Source organism: Macaca thibetana, chromosome 18 (assembly GCF_024542745.1).
Source record: "Macaca thibetana thibetana isolate TM-01 chromosome 18, ASM2454274v1, whole genome shotgun sequence".
NCBI lineage: Eukaryota > Metazoa > Chordata > Mammalia > Primates > Cercopithecidae > Macaca > Macaca thibetana.
This window is the reverse complement of record NC_065595.1, coordinates 62,546,781-62,563,335: the sequence shown is the minus strand read 5'-3', so window position 1 is coordinate 62,563,335 and position 16,555 is coordinate 62,546,781. Positions and strand designations below refer to the sequence as shown.

At 43.7% G+C, this 16,555-nt stretch overlaps 2 protein-coding genes across 14 annotated transcripts in view; one reads left to right on the top strand and one right to left on the bottom strand.

The window, feature by feature from the left end:
* The window catches only part of MYOM1 (myomesin 1), a 177,807-nt gene extending 166,654 nt beyond the window's left edge, over nt 1-11,153 (top strand). For all 4 annotated transcript variants that reach the window (XM_050767428.1, XM_050767432.1, XM_050767429.1 and 1 more), the window contains 5 exons: nt 1,226-1,389; nt 4,700-4,736; nt 4,981-5,003; nt 5,830-5,885; nt 10,411-11,153. In XM_050767428.1, the coding sequence (XP_050623385.1) occupies nt 1,226-1,389; nt 4,700-4,736; nt 4,981-5,003; nt 5,830-5,885; nt 10,411-10,704 (574 nt within the window). In that variant the 3' untranslated portion in view covers nt 10,705-11,153. The remainder of the gene's footprint in view (nt 1-1,225; nt 1,390-4,699; nt 4,737-4,980; nt 5,004-5,829; nt 5,886-10,410) is intronic.
* Nucleotides 1-16,555, bottom strand: part of LOC126941171 (myosin regulatory light chain 12B) — a 392,918-nt gene that overhangs the window by 196,624 nt on the left and 179,739 nt on the right. Inside the window, exon 1 of one of the 10 annotated variants that reach the window (XM_050767497.1) lies at nt 12,520-12,529. The exons of 8 other annotated variants lie outside the window; for them this stretch is intronic. The gene's annotated coding sequence lies outside the window, so the exon portion shown is untranslated. Of the gene's footprint in view, nt 1-5,940; nt 5,951-12,519; nt 12,530-16,555 lie in introns of those variants that run through there. One more of the 10 variants, XM_050767503.1, reaches the window with a different exon arrangement.

Genomic DNA, 16,555 nt, shown 5'->3' with positions numbered 1-16,555 from the left:
CCCCAAACCCCAGGCCATAGACGGGTACCAGTCCGTGGCCTACTAGGAACTGGGCCGTGTAACAGGCGGTGAGTGGTGAGCGAGGGAGCGAGCATGACCACCTGAGCTCCGCCTCCTGTCAGATCAGCTGCGGCATTAGATCCTCACAGGAGCGTGAACCCTATTGTGGACCGCGCATGTGAGGGATCTAGGTTGTACGCTCCGTGTGAGAATCTGATGATCAATGTTATGTGCTTGAGTCGTCCCGAAACCCTCCCCCTACCTGGTCTGTGGAAAAATTGTCTTCCACGAAACTGGTCCCTGGTGACAAAAAGGTTGGGGCCCACTGGGCTAGATTGAACAGTTAGCCAGAGCCAGGTGCCGCAAAGCAGCCATTTGTGTTTTCTTTAAGATGACTTTACTGTTATGTAAAACAGTGTTTTCGCTAGTATTATGATTTATTATTAACTGAGTCATAAAAATGAGAATTGGTAAAATTCCAGTGTCGAATGTTGGGGCTTATTCCTTTGTTCTGTTTCTTTCAGAATACATTTTAGGAAAGTAATTATAAGCTAAAATAGATCAAATTCCAGGAAATTCCTCTGTGACATCTAGGACATTCTAATATACCAGTCTGAAGTGTCAGAGAAGTAAAATTCATTGAATCATCAATCAAAAAGCTTTATATCTTCTCTAAAAGAATTACTTGTTCAAAAATGAGAACACTGAAAGGATGTTTTGAGGAAATTGCTATTAGACCAGCAAAGCATAAGCATCTTAATTATTTGGTCTAGTCAACCACTTGAGCCTCCATAAGTGTTGTTTTTGGACTAGCTTGTGAAATCTGATTTACAGCCATAGATTATCTAGACGAAATATACAGTAAAATAATATGTAGTTTGGCCTTTTAGCTTTATAGATTACCCTAGTCCTACAAATAAATCCAAACTAAAACAAAGATAATAATACCACTGAGAAGTATTAGTATTGTGATTTGCCCTGGGCCTCAGACTGCTATGAGGAGTTATTAATAAATAAATATTCCGACCGTCAGAACTTGGGCCTTGGAATCCCAGTTCTGTGTGTCATGGCCTATAATTTTTCTGAAGCAGAAGAATAACATATACAGATCCCTCGCTTTTTGCAAGCCTATAAAACTTCACGGCAAGAGCTTCAATAAGAGACAAAGTAAAGATCAGCCCTGGATGGAAGCAAACGCTAAGGAAGTTTTCTTCGGTTTTCACAGTGGGGCCGCCATTAGGTACTCAGACAGAGTTAAGACCGGGGTCACTGGAGAGCAGATCTGGCTACAAATCAATGAGCCCACCCCGAATGACAAAGGAAAGTACGTCATGGAGCTCTTTGATGGCAAAACTGGACATCAGAAGACAGTGGATCTTTCTGGACAAGGTAAACAGATATTTTGCAGATTCAAATTTACTCTGGATGAATGAGCCTTTTAAAAGAAATGAAGGGAGCTGGGCATGGTGGCTCATGCCTGTAATCCCAACACCTTGAGAGGCCAAGGCAGGAGGATGGCTTGAAGTCAGGAGTTCAAGACAAACCTGGGCAGCATAGTGAAACCTCATCTCTAAAAAAAAAAGTAGCTGGGCAAAGTGGCACACACCTGTAGTCCCAGCTACTTTGGGAGGCAGGCGAATCAGTTGAGCCCAGGAGTTCAAGACCAGCCAGCCTGGAGCAATATAGCGAAACCCCGTTTCTATAAAATATAAAAATAAATAAATAATAAAAAATACTCAGTTATAAGTAAAAAGTTAAAAAATACTGGGCCATTTCTCCCTTTCCCAGAACTATAGTCTTCATCCTATTCTTTCTTACAAAAGTAAAATAGTCTGCTGGTATGGTGGCCTTTAATCCTAGCACTCTGGGAGGCCAAGGTGGGAGGATCACTTGAGGCCAGGAATTTAAGACCAGTCTGGGCAATATAGTGAGACCCCAGCTCTTCAAAAATAAAATTTTAAGAAATTAGCCAGGTGTGGTGGCGTGGTGGCTTATACCTATAATCCCTACTGCTCAGGAGGCTGAGCTAGGATGATCACTTGGGTCCAGGAGGTTGAGGCTGCTGTGAGCCAAGATCACACTGCTATACTCCAGCCTGGGCAACAGAGCAAGATTCTGTCTCTAAAAAAATTAAAAATAAATAAAATAAAATAGTCTATACTGTGTTAAAGTTAATAAAGACAGCTGTGGACTGACTTTTCCTCTACTCTTTCATTTTAAAATACAACCTCAGGTGGGCACGGTAGCTCACACCTGTAATCCTAGCACTTTGGGAGGCTGAGGCAGGTGGATCACCTGAGGTCAGGAGTTCGAGACTAGCCTGACCAACATGGTGAAACCCGTCTCTACTAAAAATATAAAAATTAGCTGGCTGTGGTGGCACATGCCTGTAACCCCAGCTACTCGGGAGGCTGAGGTAGGAGAATCATTTGAGCCCAAGTGGCAGAGGTTGCCATGATTCGAGATTGCGCCACTGTACTCCAGCCTGGGCTACAGAGCGAGACTCTGTCAAAAAATAAAAAATAAAAATAAATAAATAAATAAATACAACCTCAATATTCAGTAACTCAGGTTCTTTCAACCTCAGAGAGCAGATTCGTCATTTAGAGCGTAGCCCTTCAGCCCTGCTTTGAGTGTTTTTGGGGCTGAATCCCCTTGTCTTCACCGCACCCACTCACGGTGACTAGAAGGACTCTCCGCAGGACCCGCAGTAACGGGAGCAGCCGGCCCAGAGGGACGCAGGCTTTCTAGGACACACTTGGCCTGCGTCACCAGCGCACGGCGACGGGGGATTTCTTCCACTCTCCGTCTGACAGTGTGAAACACAACCGAAAAAGGGAGGCAGTAAGGGGGTGGAAAAAGTTAAAATTTTTAAAATGTTATTTTTACTCTCTGGTCCACCAAAGCTTATTTAACTACCCCACTCTGAAATCCTTTTTAAGGAAAAGCCTGTAGATTGTCCTACCAGCATTGCCACTGCTACCAAGCACAGATTGGCTCGGCCATTCCCACCTCTCTCTCAGAGTGGTGTGGGGACAAGGGGAAGCACTGACTTCAGCCTGGGTCCGCCTAACCAGTCTACCCCTCATTTTACAGATGAGAAAAACTCAGGACCAGCAACTTTAAGCCTAGCTTTATACTTATTTTTCCCATCTGTAAAATGAGGGAATAAACTAGTATTATCTAAGCACTCTCTAGACTTAAAATACTATGATTCCTCGACCACTGAGGAGATGAAAGATGAGGTGAGAGGGATTTCAAAACGAAGCTACCTGCCCGACATGGTGGCTTACACCTGTCATCCCAACATTTTGAGAGGCTGAGGCAGGAGGATCGATTGAGCCCAGGAGTTCAAGACCAGCCTGGACAACATAGCGAGATCCTGTCTCTACAAAATAAAAAAAATTAAAAATAACTAGGTGTGGTGGCACACACCTATAGTTCCAGCTACTCGAGAGGATCATGTGAGCCCAGGAGTTTGAGGCTACCTCAAGCTATGATTACTGCACTCCAGCCTGGGCAATGGCAAGACCCTGTCTCTTGGAAAAAAAAAAAAAAAAAAAAAAAAAAAACAAGGCCGGGTGCAGTGGCTCACGCCTATAATCCCAGCACTTTGGGAGGCCAAAGCGGGTGGATCACGAGGTCAGGAGATCGAGACCATCCTGACCAACGTGGTGAAACCCGGTCTCTACTAAAAACACCAAAATTAGCTGAGCATGCTGGCAGGCGCCTGTAGTCCCAGAGAAGCTGCCATTTTGCCTGGATCTTTAATCAAAGTGGCTTACTCTACAGGCACAGAAAAAAATTATTTAAGAATTATATAGATCTCATTTTCTTGTCCCACTTGCCTTTCATCCCCTCTCCATCATGGCATAAGAAACATTGCTTCAGGCAAGCACCAGCGCCCTCTGTGATTACAGTAACTCATTGTGCTTTTTCACCCAAATAGACCAGACAGCATAACAGAGAGAGAGTTAACTGCCTATCTAGGAGGCTCTGATGTCTGGGATAATTTAATAAGAGAAAGGTTTTGTTTTTGTTTTTGTTTTTGTTTGACACTCAGGATGTTTACTCAACAGCCAGCTTTTCTTTGAAACAGACTTTTATGGCCGGGCGCAGTGGCTCATGCCTGTAATCCCAGCACTTTGGGAGGCCAAGGCAGGCAGATCACTTAAGGTCAGGAGTTTGAGACCAGCCTGCCCAACATGGTGAAACTCCGTCTCTACTAAAAACACAAAAATTAACTGGATGTGGTGGCACATGCTACTTGATTAGTCCCGGCTACTTGGGAGGCTGAGGCAGGAGAATCGCTTATACCTGGGAGGTGGAGGTTGCAGTGAGCCGAGATTGCACCATTGCACTCCAGCCTGGGCACAGCAAGACTCCGTCTCAAAAAAAGAAAAGAAACAGATATTTATTCCCATGTTTTTCTTTGTTGGAGTTAATCTCTGCCTTTCCATTTGAGGGGCTGAAACCCTCTGACTGAGTTGAAAGCTTCTAAAATCTACTATTTCATATTTTGTGCCTAGAAAGTATTTCCTGACCTTGTTAAGCACATTAAGCTGTGGAGTGAACACATAAGCACAGTCTTAATCAAAGTCTGGACCGATCACAATGATCTCCAGTTGTGAATTTTAATATCCCTGTGTGTCGTCAATTCTGGGTGAGAAAATTCTAACTCTTGTTTTTTCGTTTAAAGCATACGAGGAGGCCTATGCTGAATTCCAGAGGTTGAAGTAAGTCCCTTGTCCTAACCAATGCCACTTGCATGCACTAATTTCCCTGGAAGCTTGCATTACTGCTTACCCCTCTGAATGTTAGAAAGAGCCTTTTATTTCAGAAAATACAGTAGAAGTAGCACTTCCCACTGTTACATTGAACAGCAAAATGTTTCTGAGTCGATGAAAATGTCGTCAAGTTTAGCTACTTTGAAGTAATACTAACACTAAATTCTTCTTTGTTTGTTTCTCTCAACCACAGACAAGCTGCCATTGCCGAGAAAAGTGAGTAAACCATTTTCACAAGTACTCCTGGGATAGATTCAAAAGATAATTTTGTTTTGCTATTATGACTACAGATGGAGGAGAGTGGAAGTGTTTTTTTTTCTTTTTTAAATCTTAGGTGTTCTACATATGTTTTCATTTTAGTCTTTTGAGTAAGAATATCTATGAAAAGAAGGTCTCAGGTTACATTGTAAAGAATGTCACCCTACCCTTGACTTGAGCTCCAACCCAGACATCCTGAGAAACCTCTTGGCTGCAAATCATACAATAGGTTGTTAGTCACTTGCAGATACAGTGTCTCATAAAAGTGTGTATGTATTGGAGAAAAGAAACATCAAGAAACATTGTAAGGGCCAGGCGCAGTGGCTCACACCTGTAATCCTAGCGCTTTGGGAGGCCGAGGTGGGTGGATCACCTGAGGTCAAGAGTTCAAGACCAGCCTGGCCAAGATGGTGAAACCCCATCTCTACTAAAAATACAAAAATTAGCTGGGCACGGTGGCAGGCGCCTATAACCCCAGCTACTCGGGAGGCTGAGGCAGGAGAATCTCTTGAACCCAGTGGGTGGAGGTTGCAGCGAGCTGAGATCTTGGCATTGCACTCCAGCCTAGGTGACAGAGCGAGACTCCGTCTCAAAAAAAAAAAAAAAAAAAAGAAAAGAAAAATCCTGAATCCCTGGGTCATTTTCTTCTTTTGCATATTGAAAACTGTATAGAAGAATCAGGAGAAGGAAACTGAATTGGAACTGTAGCTTCCTGGGTGGTTTTGTGAGTATGGCCACTGGCCTTGCCACTGCAGTGATTAACCCAAAATGCCTATGCTTACAGATCGTGCCCGGGTGTTGGGAGGTCTCCCAGATGTGGTCACCATCCAGGAGGGGAAGGTAAGCATGGAGCCTGCCTGTGCCTGTTCCTTCTGCACAGAAACAGGTTCCAGCACCCCAACCTTGGTTCCTTCTTTTAAGATACACTTAACAGCCCACCACCCTCATCTTATTCCATAGCTGCTTATACTTAACCAAAGTAACCAAACACAAGGTTAAAAATCAGTTGATTTTCTGAACAGGCACGGTTGCTCAAGCCTGTAATCCCAACACTTTGGGAGACCGAGGCAGGTGGATCACCTGAGGTCAGGAGTTCGAGACCAGCCTGGCCAACATGGTGAAACCCTGTCTCTATTAAAAATACAAAAATTAGCCTGGTGTGGTGGCAGGTGCCTGTAATCCCAGCGATTTGGTAGGCTGAGGCAGAAGAGTTGCTTGAACCTGGGAGGTGGAGGTTACAGTGAGCCAAGATCATGCCACTGCACTCCAGCCCAGGCAACAGAGTGAGACTCCATCTCAAAAAAAGCAGTCGGTTTTCCAATCATCTTAATGTTTTATAGGTCAAGCATCAGGATAAAAGTTTGTCTCTAATAGACATATGTAGACCACTTAGTATCTTTCAAAAGTCACCCTTTAAAATTATGGGAAACTGAAAATGTTCTGTGTTAACTCTATGACAAATACAATTGAAGAAAGAAATTACCTCTAACACAGTGGAATATGGAAATTTCTATAGGCTCTAGTTCTGTTGAAAATGGGCTTCTTTCTTTCTTTTTTTATTAATTTTTTTCCCCTGTGACAGAACTCCAGGGGATCCTGAGAACATGTGCCCCTAGGCCAGGTGCAGTGGCTCACGCCTGTAATCTCAGCACTTTGGGAGGCCAAGGGGCACAGATCACTTGAGCCCAGGAGTTTGAGACCAACCTGGGCAACACGGCGAAACCCCATCTCTACAAAAAATTAGCCGAGTGTAGTGATACACACCTGTACTCCCAGCTAGTCGGGAGTCTGAGTGGGAGGACCGCTTGAGCCCAAGAGGCGGAGGTTGCAGTGAGCCAAGATCACTCCAGCCTGGGTGACAGAGACCCTGTCACATACACACACACAAAAATAGAACATGCCCCTCTGGTTTCTTTCCATTTGGTTTTAAACTGATGTAACCTGTCTCTATGATGATCTCTCCAAGAGTTCACAACATTGTAAATTTGGCGTCAGGTAAATCACTGCAACTTGTCCCCAACAAGTACTGTGCATTTTCCGAAGAGTCCCTGTAAGATAAAGATGCCAAATGAGGCCTTCCTTACTTTCATTTAACTCTACACAGTCTGAGCGAATCAACACAATTTCTAACCTGGATTCACTTTTTTTATCTTTATGTTTCATTAAAAAGTTTACAGCCACTGGGTGCAGTGGCTCATGACTGTAAACCAGCACTTTGGGAGGCCAAGGCAGGAGGATTGCTTACGCCCAGGAGTTCAAACTAGCCTGGGCAACATAATGAGACCCCGTCTCTACAAAAAAATTTTTTAAAGTCAGCTGGGGATGGTGGTGCACACCTGTCTGTTTCTCTCAAGAAACCCAGGAGGTCAAAGCTGCAGTGAGTCATGACATGCCACTTCACTTCAGCCTGGACCACACAGTAAGATGCTGCCTACAAAAAATAAATGGAAAATAAATTAAAACAAGTTTAACATACCAGTCCTAGGGGTAGAGATATTTGTAGTAGAACAAATTTTCCACTTCAAAGGGCAGTGAAGACATACAGTGGGTGACTGGAATTCGGGTAACGAAGCAAGGCATGTGGAAATGCTTTAGCAAGAGGTAGGTTTCATTCAACTATGTTTCCTCGCAGGTGGAAAATAGGATCACGGTTAATTTTAAGCTCACTCACTGCAGGGCTTCTTTTGTTCTTCAACTCTCTTTTCCATTTTCCTCACCTAATCAGGTTAAAAATATACAACTCTGTAGGTCGTACTGAGAATTAAAGAGAATGTATATGACAGTACTTTGTAATGCAGAACTCAAATCTGAAGTGTGGATAAGAGTTTTCCATGACGCCTAACGTGTTTGGGAGTTTCGTTTTTTGGTTTTTTGCATTTTTTTTTCCTAACCACTAGACTGTCAAGGAGTGTTTGGGACTTTTTGTTTGACTTTGTTAAAAGCTTTAACTACAGGTAATCACAGTTTCCAAGAGCATATACCTAATCTGCTCATTCAGTTTAAGGATAATAATTGGACTCCTCTTTTTTTGACTGAAATGTATTTGTAGGGTAATTCAGTAAGAAATATTAATTAGTGATGGGGGATAAACAGATTTCTTAATCTATCCAATTGTAAATGATACACCTACAAAAGGGGTAACAAATAATCATGTAAGACTCTTTAGAATGATGGGTAGATGGGCGTTTTCTCTATACATTGTGAGCCCTAGTTCTTTCCTTATCACGTCTGGATTTTAGTAAGATAAAAATACAAGAATGGAATTTTAAAATGTGAAGTAAATTCAACATCATTAGTCACCAGGCAAGTGAACATTAAAACCACAATGAAATAACACACCACACCTATCGGAATTGCTGTAATAAAGAATAGAAGCTGGGTGGGCTGGTGTACAACAACAAATGGTGGAGAGGCTGTGGAGAAAGTGAATCACTTGTATATTCTGGTGGGAATGTAACCCAAAATTGTATAGCCACTCAGAAAAACAGTTTAGCAATTTCTGGGAAAAAAAAAAAAAACATGGGCTGGGTGTGGTGGCTCATGCCTGTAACCCCAGCACTTTGGGAGACCACGATGTGAAGATTGCTTGAGACCACGAGTTCAAGACCAGCCTGGTCAACATAATGAGACTCCATCTCTATTCTCTATTTTTTTAATTAAAAAAATAAAGAAAAAAATGAAACATGCATTTATCATACATTCCAGCAATTGTATCCCTGGGCATTTATCCCACAGAAATGACAACTTATGCTCACATAAAAACCTGTACACAAATGTTCATAGCAACTTAGTTCATCATAGTTCAAAACTGGAAAACGCTCAGATGGCCCTTACGGGCATAAACATACTATGAGATTCTATTCAGCAGTAACAAGGGATAAACTCTCGATACATGCAGCACCTTGGATGAATCTGCAAGTAATTGTGCTGAGTTACAAAGGTTTTTCTGAAAGGTTATAGACTGCTTGATTCTATTTATATAATATCTTTGACCTGACAAAATATTAGAAATGGAAAGCAGATGAGTGGTTGCCAGAGATTAGGAACAGAGGTTGGAAGTTGGAGGAGAGAGCTGGGTGTGGTTATAAAAGGACAACACAAGGGGTTCTTGTGGTGATGAAAATATTCTGTAAATTGAATAGAATGAAACACATGCAAACACAAATAAGCACCAGTAAAATTAGAGAAATCTAAATAAGGTCAGTGGATTGCCTCAATGTCAATATACTGGTTATGACATTGTACTACAGTTTTGCAAAATGTTACCACTGGGGAAGCTTGGTAGACAGCACACCTGATCTCTTTATTATTTCTTATGGATCTCTTTATTCTTTCTTACAACTGCATGTGAATTTACAATTATCTAAATTTTTTTCCAATTAAAAAAAGTAAGGTAAAGTAAAACTGTAGACCTTGTATCTACATATATATTGAGAATATTGATCTTTTAGAATAAGGTTTCGGCACAGATGAGAATATTTTCTTTAGGAATACATTTTGGTAGGGAACCACTGCAACTGTGACAGATTGAGTGGGGTTTGAGGAGAGAAGTAAAATAATGGTGGTGGAATTTGAAAATTGGTAACATTATCTGAAGCAGCTGCCGTGGTTCTGCTGCCCGGCTCTTTGACACAAATGAAATGCAAAAGGGAGCAGGTGGCAATTACAGCAATGAGATTCCTCTACTGAGACAGAACCCAAAATGCCACAATAGAGCAAAAGGCATCTATATGTTTATGAAGGAGAAAGTGAAAATGCGGAATAGACCTAAACTCTTTTGTGTGTTTTTGATAATAAGCATTCCAGAAGCCAGAAAGCATATAAAGGACTTGAGGAGGGCCGGGCGCGGTGGCTCAAGCCTGTAATCCCAGCACTTTGGGAGGCCGAGACGGGCGGATCACGAGGTCAGGAGATCGAGACCATCCTGGCTAACACGGTGAAACCCTGTCTCTACTAAAAAATACAAAAAACTAGCCGGGCGAGGTGGCGGGCGCCTGTAGTCCCAGCTACTCGGGAGGCTGAGGCAGGAGAATGGCGTAAACCCGGGAGGCAGAGCTTGCAGTGAGCCGAGATCCGGCCACTGCACTCCAGCCTGGGCGACAGAGCGAGACTCCGTCTCAAAAAAAAAAAAAAAAAAAAAAAAAGGCCTTGAGGAGCATTAAAAGGCCTTGAGGAGGTCCCCTCAGATGTTATTTCGAACTGTAACTCACACAGGTGCACACACATAACTCCTTTAAACCCTGGTCCAGGAGGTTTTTACTTATCCTCCCTTTGGTCATGCCAAGCCAGTAGCTGGCAAGATTGTTGACATTGTGTCTATTATATCTAATTTATCTTCTTCTCTCCCATAAAACCTGTCTTGCAGGCCCTTAATCTCACTTGCAATGTGTGGGGAGACCCGCCTCCGGAGGTCTCGTGGTTGAAGAACGAAAAGGCCCTGGCCTCAGATGACCACTGCAACCTCAAGTTCGAGGCCGGGAAGACCGCGTACTTCACCATCAACGGCGTGAGCACTGCTGACTCGGGCAAATACGGGCTGGTTGTGAAGAACAAGTATGGCTCGGAGACCAGCGACTTCACTGTCAGCGTGTTCATCCCAGAGGAGGAGGCGAGGATGGCTGCCTTGGAGGCCCAGAAAGGCGGCAAGAAGGCCAAGTGACCGGAGGTGCGAGGAGAGCCAGCTGGCCTGTGCGACTTGGATGTGAATGGTTTGGGTTAAGGATGAGACATCTTCGTGCTTTCTCCTCCCTCTTCTTTTCTGGGTTGAGGGGGAAATAATGTCAGATCTTTCATTCACATAAAAAAGCACCAACTAGTGACACTTTAATTGTTTTTCTTTATCTACAAAATTATGTGTTAAGAAAATACCATTCATAGCATGGAGATTAGGAAAGAGTTTTAAGGAGAAGACTTGAATAAAGTTGGAGGGACATTGAGTGATGGTCAGAGGGCAGACGAATGTGTTGTGGGGCGAGTTGGGATTAGCTGCAGCTGTGAAGCCACGGCCGTGTCTTGTGTGTTGTCACAGAAGTGCTGTGCTTTTCAACGGGCGCCTTATGGCTGGGAACCTCCTCAGTATGAATAAACAGTTTTCACATCTGTCCTCTTCCCCAACACTGTTTCTCAAATTCCTGCTGTTTTGCTACTAGGTTGGGTGTTCTTGGTGCTTCTTTCTCAATGCTTCTTGTGCCACATCGTCTGATTGAAATTCCTTTTGGTGGAAGCAGTACCTTGCAACATGATCAGATAAGTCGTCTGAGCTCAACGAGGTTCGGGGTGTGAAATTACACTGCGCCGGCACATCCGGTGGCTCACCACACAAGCCCATTCCATTAATAAGATACACAAGGCAATTGAACGTAGTGTGCCAATTACGTGTGATAAGATGGTGTGAGGTGCCTCGTGCCAGAATTGGAGACTAAGGGCTCACAGCTAAGAATAAAAGGTACAAAAGAAGCCTTCATTCTAAGCGCAGAGAACTGCCAGCTGTGGAACTTGCCACTCCCTGAGGGGTTTGCTGAGAGCATCCCAGCAGCAGCTGTTTTAGAAAGTTTTGTCCTCCCTGACCCCAGCACCACACACACACACACACACACACACACATACACACACACACACACACACACGTACACATAACACACACCATTCTAGGAAAATGGTCAAGGTGAAGTTTTGCTGTTGGGTGCAGTAGCTCACACATGTAATCCCAGCACTTTGGAAGGCTGAGGCAGGAGGATTGCTTGAGTCCAGGAGTTCAAGACCAGCCTGGGCAACATAGCAAGACCCCTCTCTACAACAAATTTTTAAAATCAGCTGGGTGTGGTGGTGCCCACCTATAGTCGCAGCTACTTGGGAAGCTGAGGTGGGAGGATCATTTGAGCCTGGGAGGTCAAGGCTGCAGTGAGCCATGATGGCGCCGCTGCACTCCAGCCTGGGCGACAGAACAAGACCATCTCATAAAAACAATTTTTTCCCCTTCTTTCTCCTGCCAAAGGTAGCAGATGGGGCAAGAAATTTCCTTACGCAGTTGGCAGGAACTGCTGCACACCCTCTCCTTTACAAGTTTAAGGCTGGAAATTGCTTCTCATCTGACTGTGGCCAATCCTCTTGTCCAGACAAGTGCTGGATGCTGCTGCTGTGACACTGAACACCAAGCAGGAGCCAGATGCTGTGTTCTCACTCCCAGATATGGCAAGTAGATGAGCTTCCCAAGGGTCAAGTGGACCCCGTGGAAGGTGGCTGGCCATGAGCAGTCTGCAGTTCTCCCTGCCTCAGCAAGAGGCCTACCTCTGAACAAGCCGACCCAGAAGGAAACTGCCAGTGGGTGGACACCTGCTGGGGAGCTAAAGGCAGGAGGGTGGCGGGGTGGGGGTGGGGGTGGGGGTGGGGCGGGGAGGGTTCAAGCGGCGGCAGACCTCCCATGCCAAGGGCCAAGGGCTATACAAGCGAGAGGCCCCTAAGACTCTCTGAAAAGCCCCCACCATACCCTTCAAAGGGCCAGCGACAGAGTTCCCAGCATTGGAGAGGTGGGGTTTCTGCAAGCAGCACCTCCCACCCCTTCCCTAATTTCCACCTGCTGGAGCCCAGACTGGGGAGAAAGCAAGAAGGATGTTGAATCAGGTGGAAACAAAATTTCAAAACAGTGTGTTCCAAATTCTGAAATTGTACAAAAATGTATGAAATCGAAGTGTGGCCTAAGACCCCTGCGCCCAGCAGAGGGGCGTGATAGGACACGGCAGCAGTGAGTCGGGGAGATGGCTTTTGTGTTTGGAGCTCCATACACCGAGATTTCTCAATAAAATAGTTACAAGAATCATTTCAGCCATTATAATGACCAAACTAAACCAGTGACCTCAAGATTTAATAGCTTAGGTAAAAAGCTGTTATTTCTACAGGGAAAAAAATGTAACTGAAACTATAGATCCATCACTTTAATGATGCCAAAGGTACTTTGTAACACATAAGAATTTATGAACCTGTGACCTGGTAAATGTGAAGTGGTGGTACTTAAAGGATCAACTTGGAACACAGAAAAGACCATTCAGAGTTTACTTTAGTTTTATAAAATTCATATATAGATTGGGCGTGGTAGCTCACGCCTGTAATCCCGGCACTTTGGGAGGCCAAGGCAGGCAGATCACCTGAGGTCGGGAGTTCGAGACCAGCCTGACCAACATGGAGAAACCCCGTCTCTACTAAAAATACAAAACTAGCTGGGCATGGTGGCACATGCCTGTAATCCCAGTTGCTCGGGAGGCTGAGGCAGGAGAATGGCTTGAACCCAGGAGGCGGAGGTTGTGGTGAGCCAAGCTCTCACCATTGCACTCCAGCCTGGGCAACAAGAGCGAAACTCCATCTCAAAAAAAAAAAAAAAATATATATATATATATATATATATGTGTGTATATATATGTGTGTGTGTGTGTGTGTGTATATATATATATATAGAATAGTCAAGTGACACATTTTAAACCCTAGATCTTCCTATATTCTTGAAGTTCAACTTTAAAACATTATTTTTCCATTTAAAAATCTAACCATTGAAGAACATTAAGTTTAAGGCTGCTTGTTATAGCATAACTAAATTCCCTTTAATTTGTTAAGCTTTATTTATAAATTAATATATTTTCTCTCCACTTTAAGAACTGCTATTGTCTGACCTAAACAAAACTGTCTCAAGAACTTAAATAACTTTAATTATCTACTAAACTAAGTATATACAGAAAATTTGGAGTTTTCATAAATATTCTCATGTATATAAACTTAGTAAGATGAACATAAAATCATAGTCAATTAAACATTTTACATTGGAATCACAAAGCTGGAGGCTGGGTGCAGTGGCTTACACCTGTAATCCCAGCACTTTGGGAGGCCAAGGCAGGAGGATCACTTGAGCCCAGGAGTTTGAGACTAGCCTGGGGAACATGGTGAAAACCCATCTCTACAAAAAATCCAAAATTAGCTGGGGGTGGTGGCATGAACCTGTGGTTCCAGCTACTCAGGAGGCTGAAGCAGGAAGATCGTTTGAGCCTGGGAGGTCAAGGCTGCAGTGAGCTGTGATTGCACCACTGCACTCCAGCCTGGAAGACAGAGTGATATCTGTCAAAAAAAAAAAAAAAAAAAAAATTGGACTTAAGTCACTACACTAAGACATTTCAAATACGTGAAAATCAAATATGCACAGCCTACATAATGCAGAAATACTAATTTTGCCTAGATATAGGCCCTAAGATCTGGGACTGGAGTTTTAATACCCATGCCAGAATGAGAGATGTAGATCTGGATTGTTCAAGGTAGTGAGTTGGTACCAGGATCCCTGCACAAATCTGAAATGCACAATGAGTGGCTTAGTCAAAACAAAAATGGGAATAGTAAAAATATCACCAACTGACATAGAGAAGCTATACTGAAGCTTTCCATCTGCCTGGGGGTGGTTCTGGATAGACAGAAAATGTAATGGATTCCTCAAACTAGTACTGCATGTTTGTGGGGTGCAAATTTACAGCACCACATGGAAACAATATCAAGCCAAGAATTCCCATAAAAATGGTCGCTGTCTGGGGCCTCAGGGAAGCAAATGCAAAACTGCACCACACGGGACTTCTCTGTCTGCCCACAAAGGATGACTGTTATGGAAATTGTCCTCCCACCATGAACAACTAGAAAAACAGGCAAAATATATGGAAAAATAACTGTTCAGGGCATTGGCCAGCAGATGTGCAGGCCCAGGATGCCTGAGAGGAGAAAAAGCGATGAGACAACTATGATTGCTCCAGCTTCTTCTTGCCTAGACAGAGTGCTCAGGCTGCAATTCAGCAGGGGGAACCTGTCAGTCTCATTGAATTGAGGGGATAGAGATTGAGGTTCACGGAGGCTGGGTCGTCTAGAATTTATGAGAAAGAATAATAGAGAGAGGAGAGTTGCACGAAGACAGGGTGCTGGAGTCTGCACATGCTCCTTGGCTGAGTACTGTTCTGCGAATGCACGGGAGAGATAAATCCGGAAAGCCTACGGTCAAACAGTTCTTGGAGCTCACACGGGCTGGAAGCAGATTCCATTTCCACCAGCTGGAATGAAAAGAGTTTGTAATATGTGGGCCTCGGGTACAGTCCTCAGAGGTTTCTCACCTCAGGAGTGGGGCACTCCTGAGGTCAGAAATTAATCCTAGATTAAAAGCTGCTCTGGCCTCACCCTAACAGAGCTTAAAAGCAAGCCTCAAGAGGATCAAATATCTACAACAAACCGTGTGTCACAACAAGGTGCAGCGCACTTTAAATGAACACACTCTAAGATTCACAATAGCCAGTATCCAGTCAAGAGCTAGCCAGCATACAAAAAAGCAATATGACTAATAACAGAAAAGTACATTCACAAAACAAGCCCAGAAATGACCCAGATGATTGAATTAACAGACAAGGACTTTCGCGCATCCACAATAACTATGTTCCTTGTGTTCAAGAAGCCAGAAGAAAGTTTTAATACATTAAGTAGAGATACGGAAGAATATCAAGGCATAGCATCATGAGTTTGCTGGAAAACATAGATCAAGAGAAAATCTTAAAAGCTGAGAATAAGACAAATTATGTACAGAGGAGCACAAGTTAGAATAATACAGGATTTCTCGTGAGACACTATAGAAGCCAGAGGTCAGTGGAGCAAGGTCTTCAAATCGCCAAAAATAAAAACAAACGAACAACAAAAAAACTGTTCACCTACCATTCTCTACCTGCTGAAAATGTTGTGCAGAAATTGAGTAAAAGAAAACCTTCTGACAAACTGAAGATGAGAGATCTACCACCACCAAATCTATGTGGTAAGAAATATTAACGGAAGATCTTCAGACGGAGGCAAATTATATCAGACAGGAATTCAGATCAACAAAGAATGAAGAGTGACAGAACTGGTGAACACGTGGGTAAATACACATACGTAGTTTTTGAGACAGGGTCTCGCTTTGTCACCCAGGCAGGAGTGCAGTGGTGTGAATGGCTCACTTCAGCCTCAACCTCCTGGGCTCAGGTGCTTCTCTCCAGGAACTGGCTCAGGTGATTCTCCCACCTCAGGCCCCAAAGTAGCTGAGACTACAGGTGTGAGGCACCACACCCAGCTAATTTTTGTATTTTTTGTAGAGATGGAGTTTCAACACATTGCCCAGGCTGGTCTTGAACTCCTGAGCTCAAGTCATCTGCCCACTTTGGCCTCCCAAAATTCTGGGATTACAGCCATGAGCCACCGTGCATGGCCCAAAATACATTTTTTTAATACCAGCAGTTTGGGAGGCCAAGGCAGGAGGATTGCTTCAGCCCAGGAATTAGAGACCAGTTGGGCAACATAGTGAGACCCCATCTCTACATCAAAAGAAAAAAGAAAAAAAATGAAATACATTTTTTTTTCTCACTTCTAGTCTCTTCTTCCTGCTTCTGATGTGCCTCTGCCAGAGATCCTCTGGCCAAGCCTCATATGCAAACATGTACTCCCTTCATGTCAACCCTGCCCAGCACCAGGGTGCT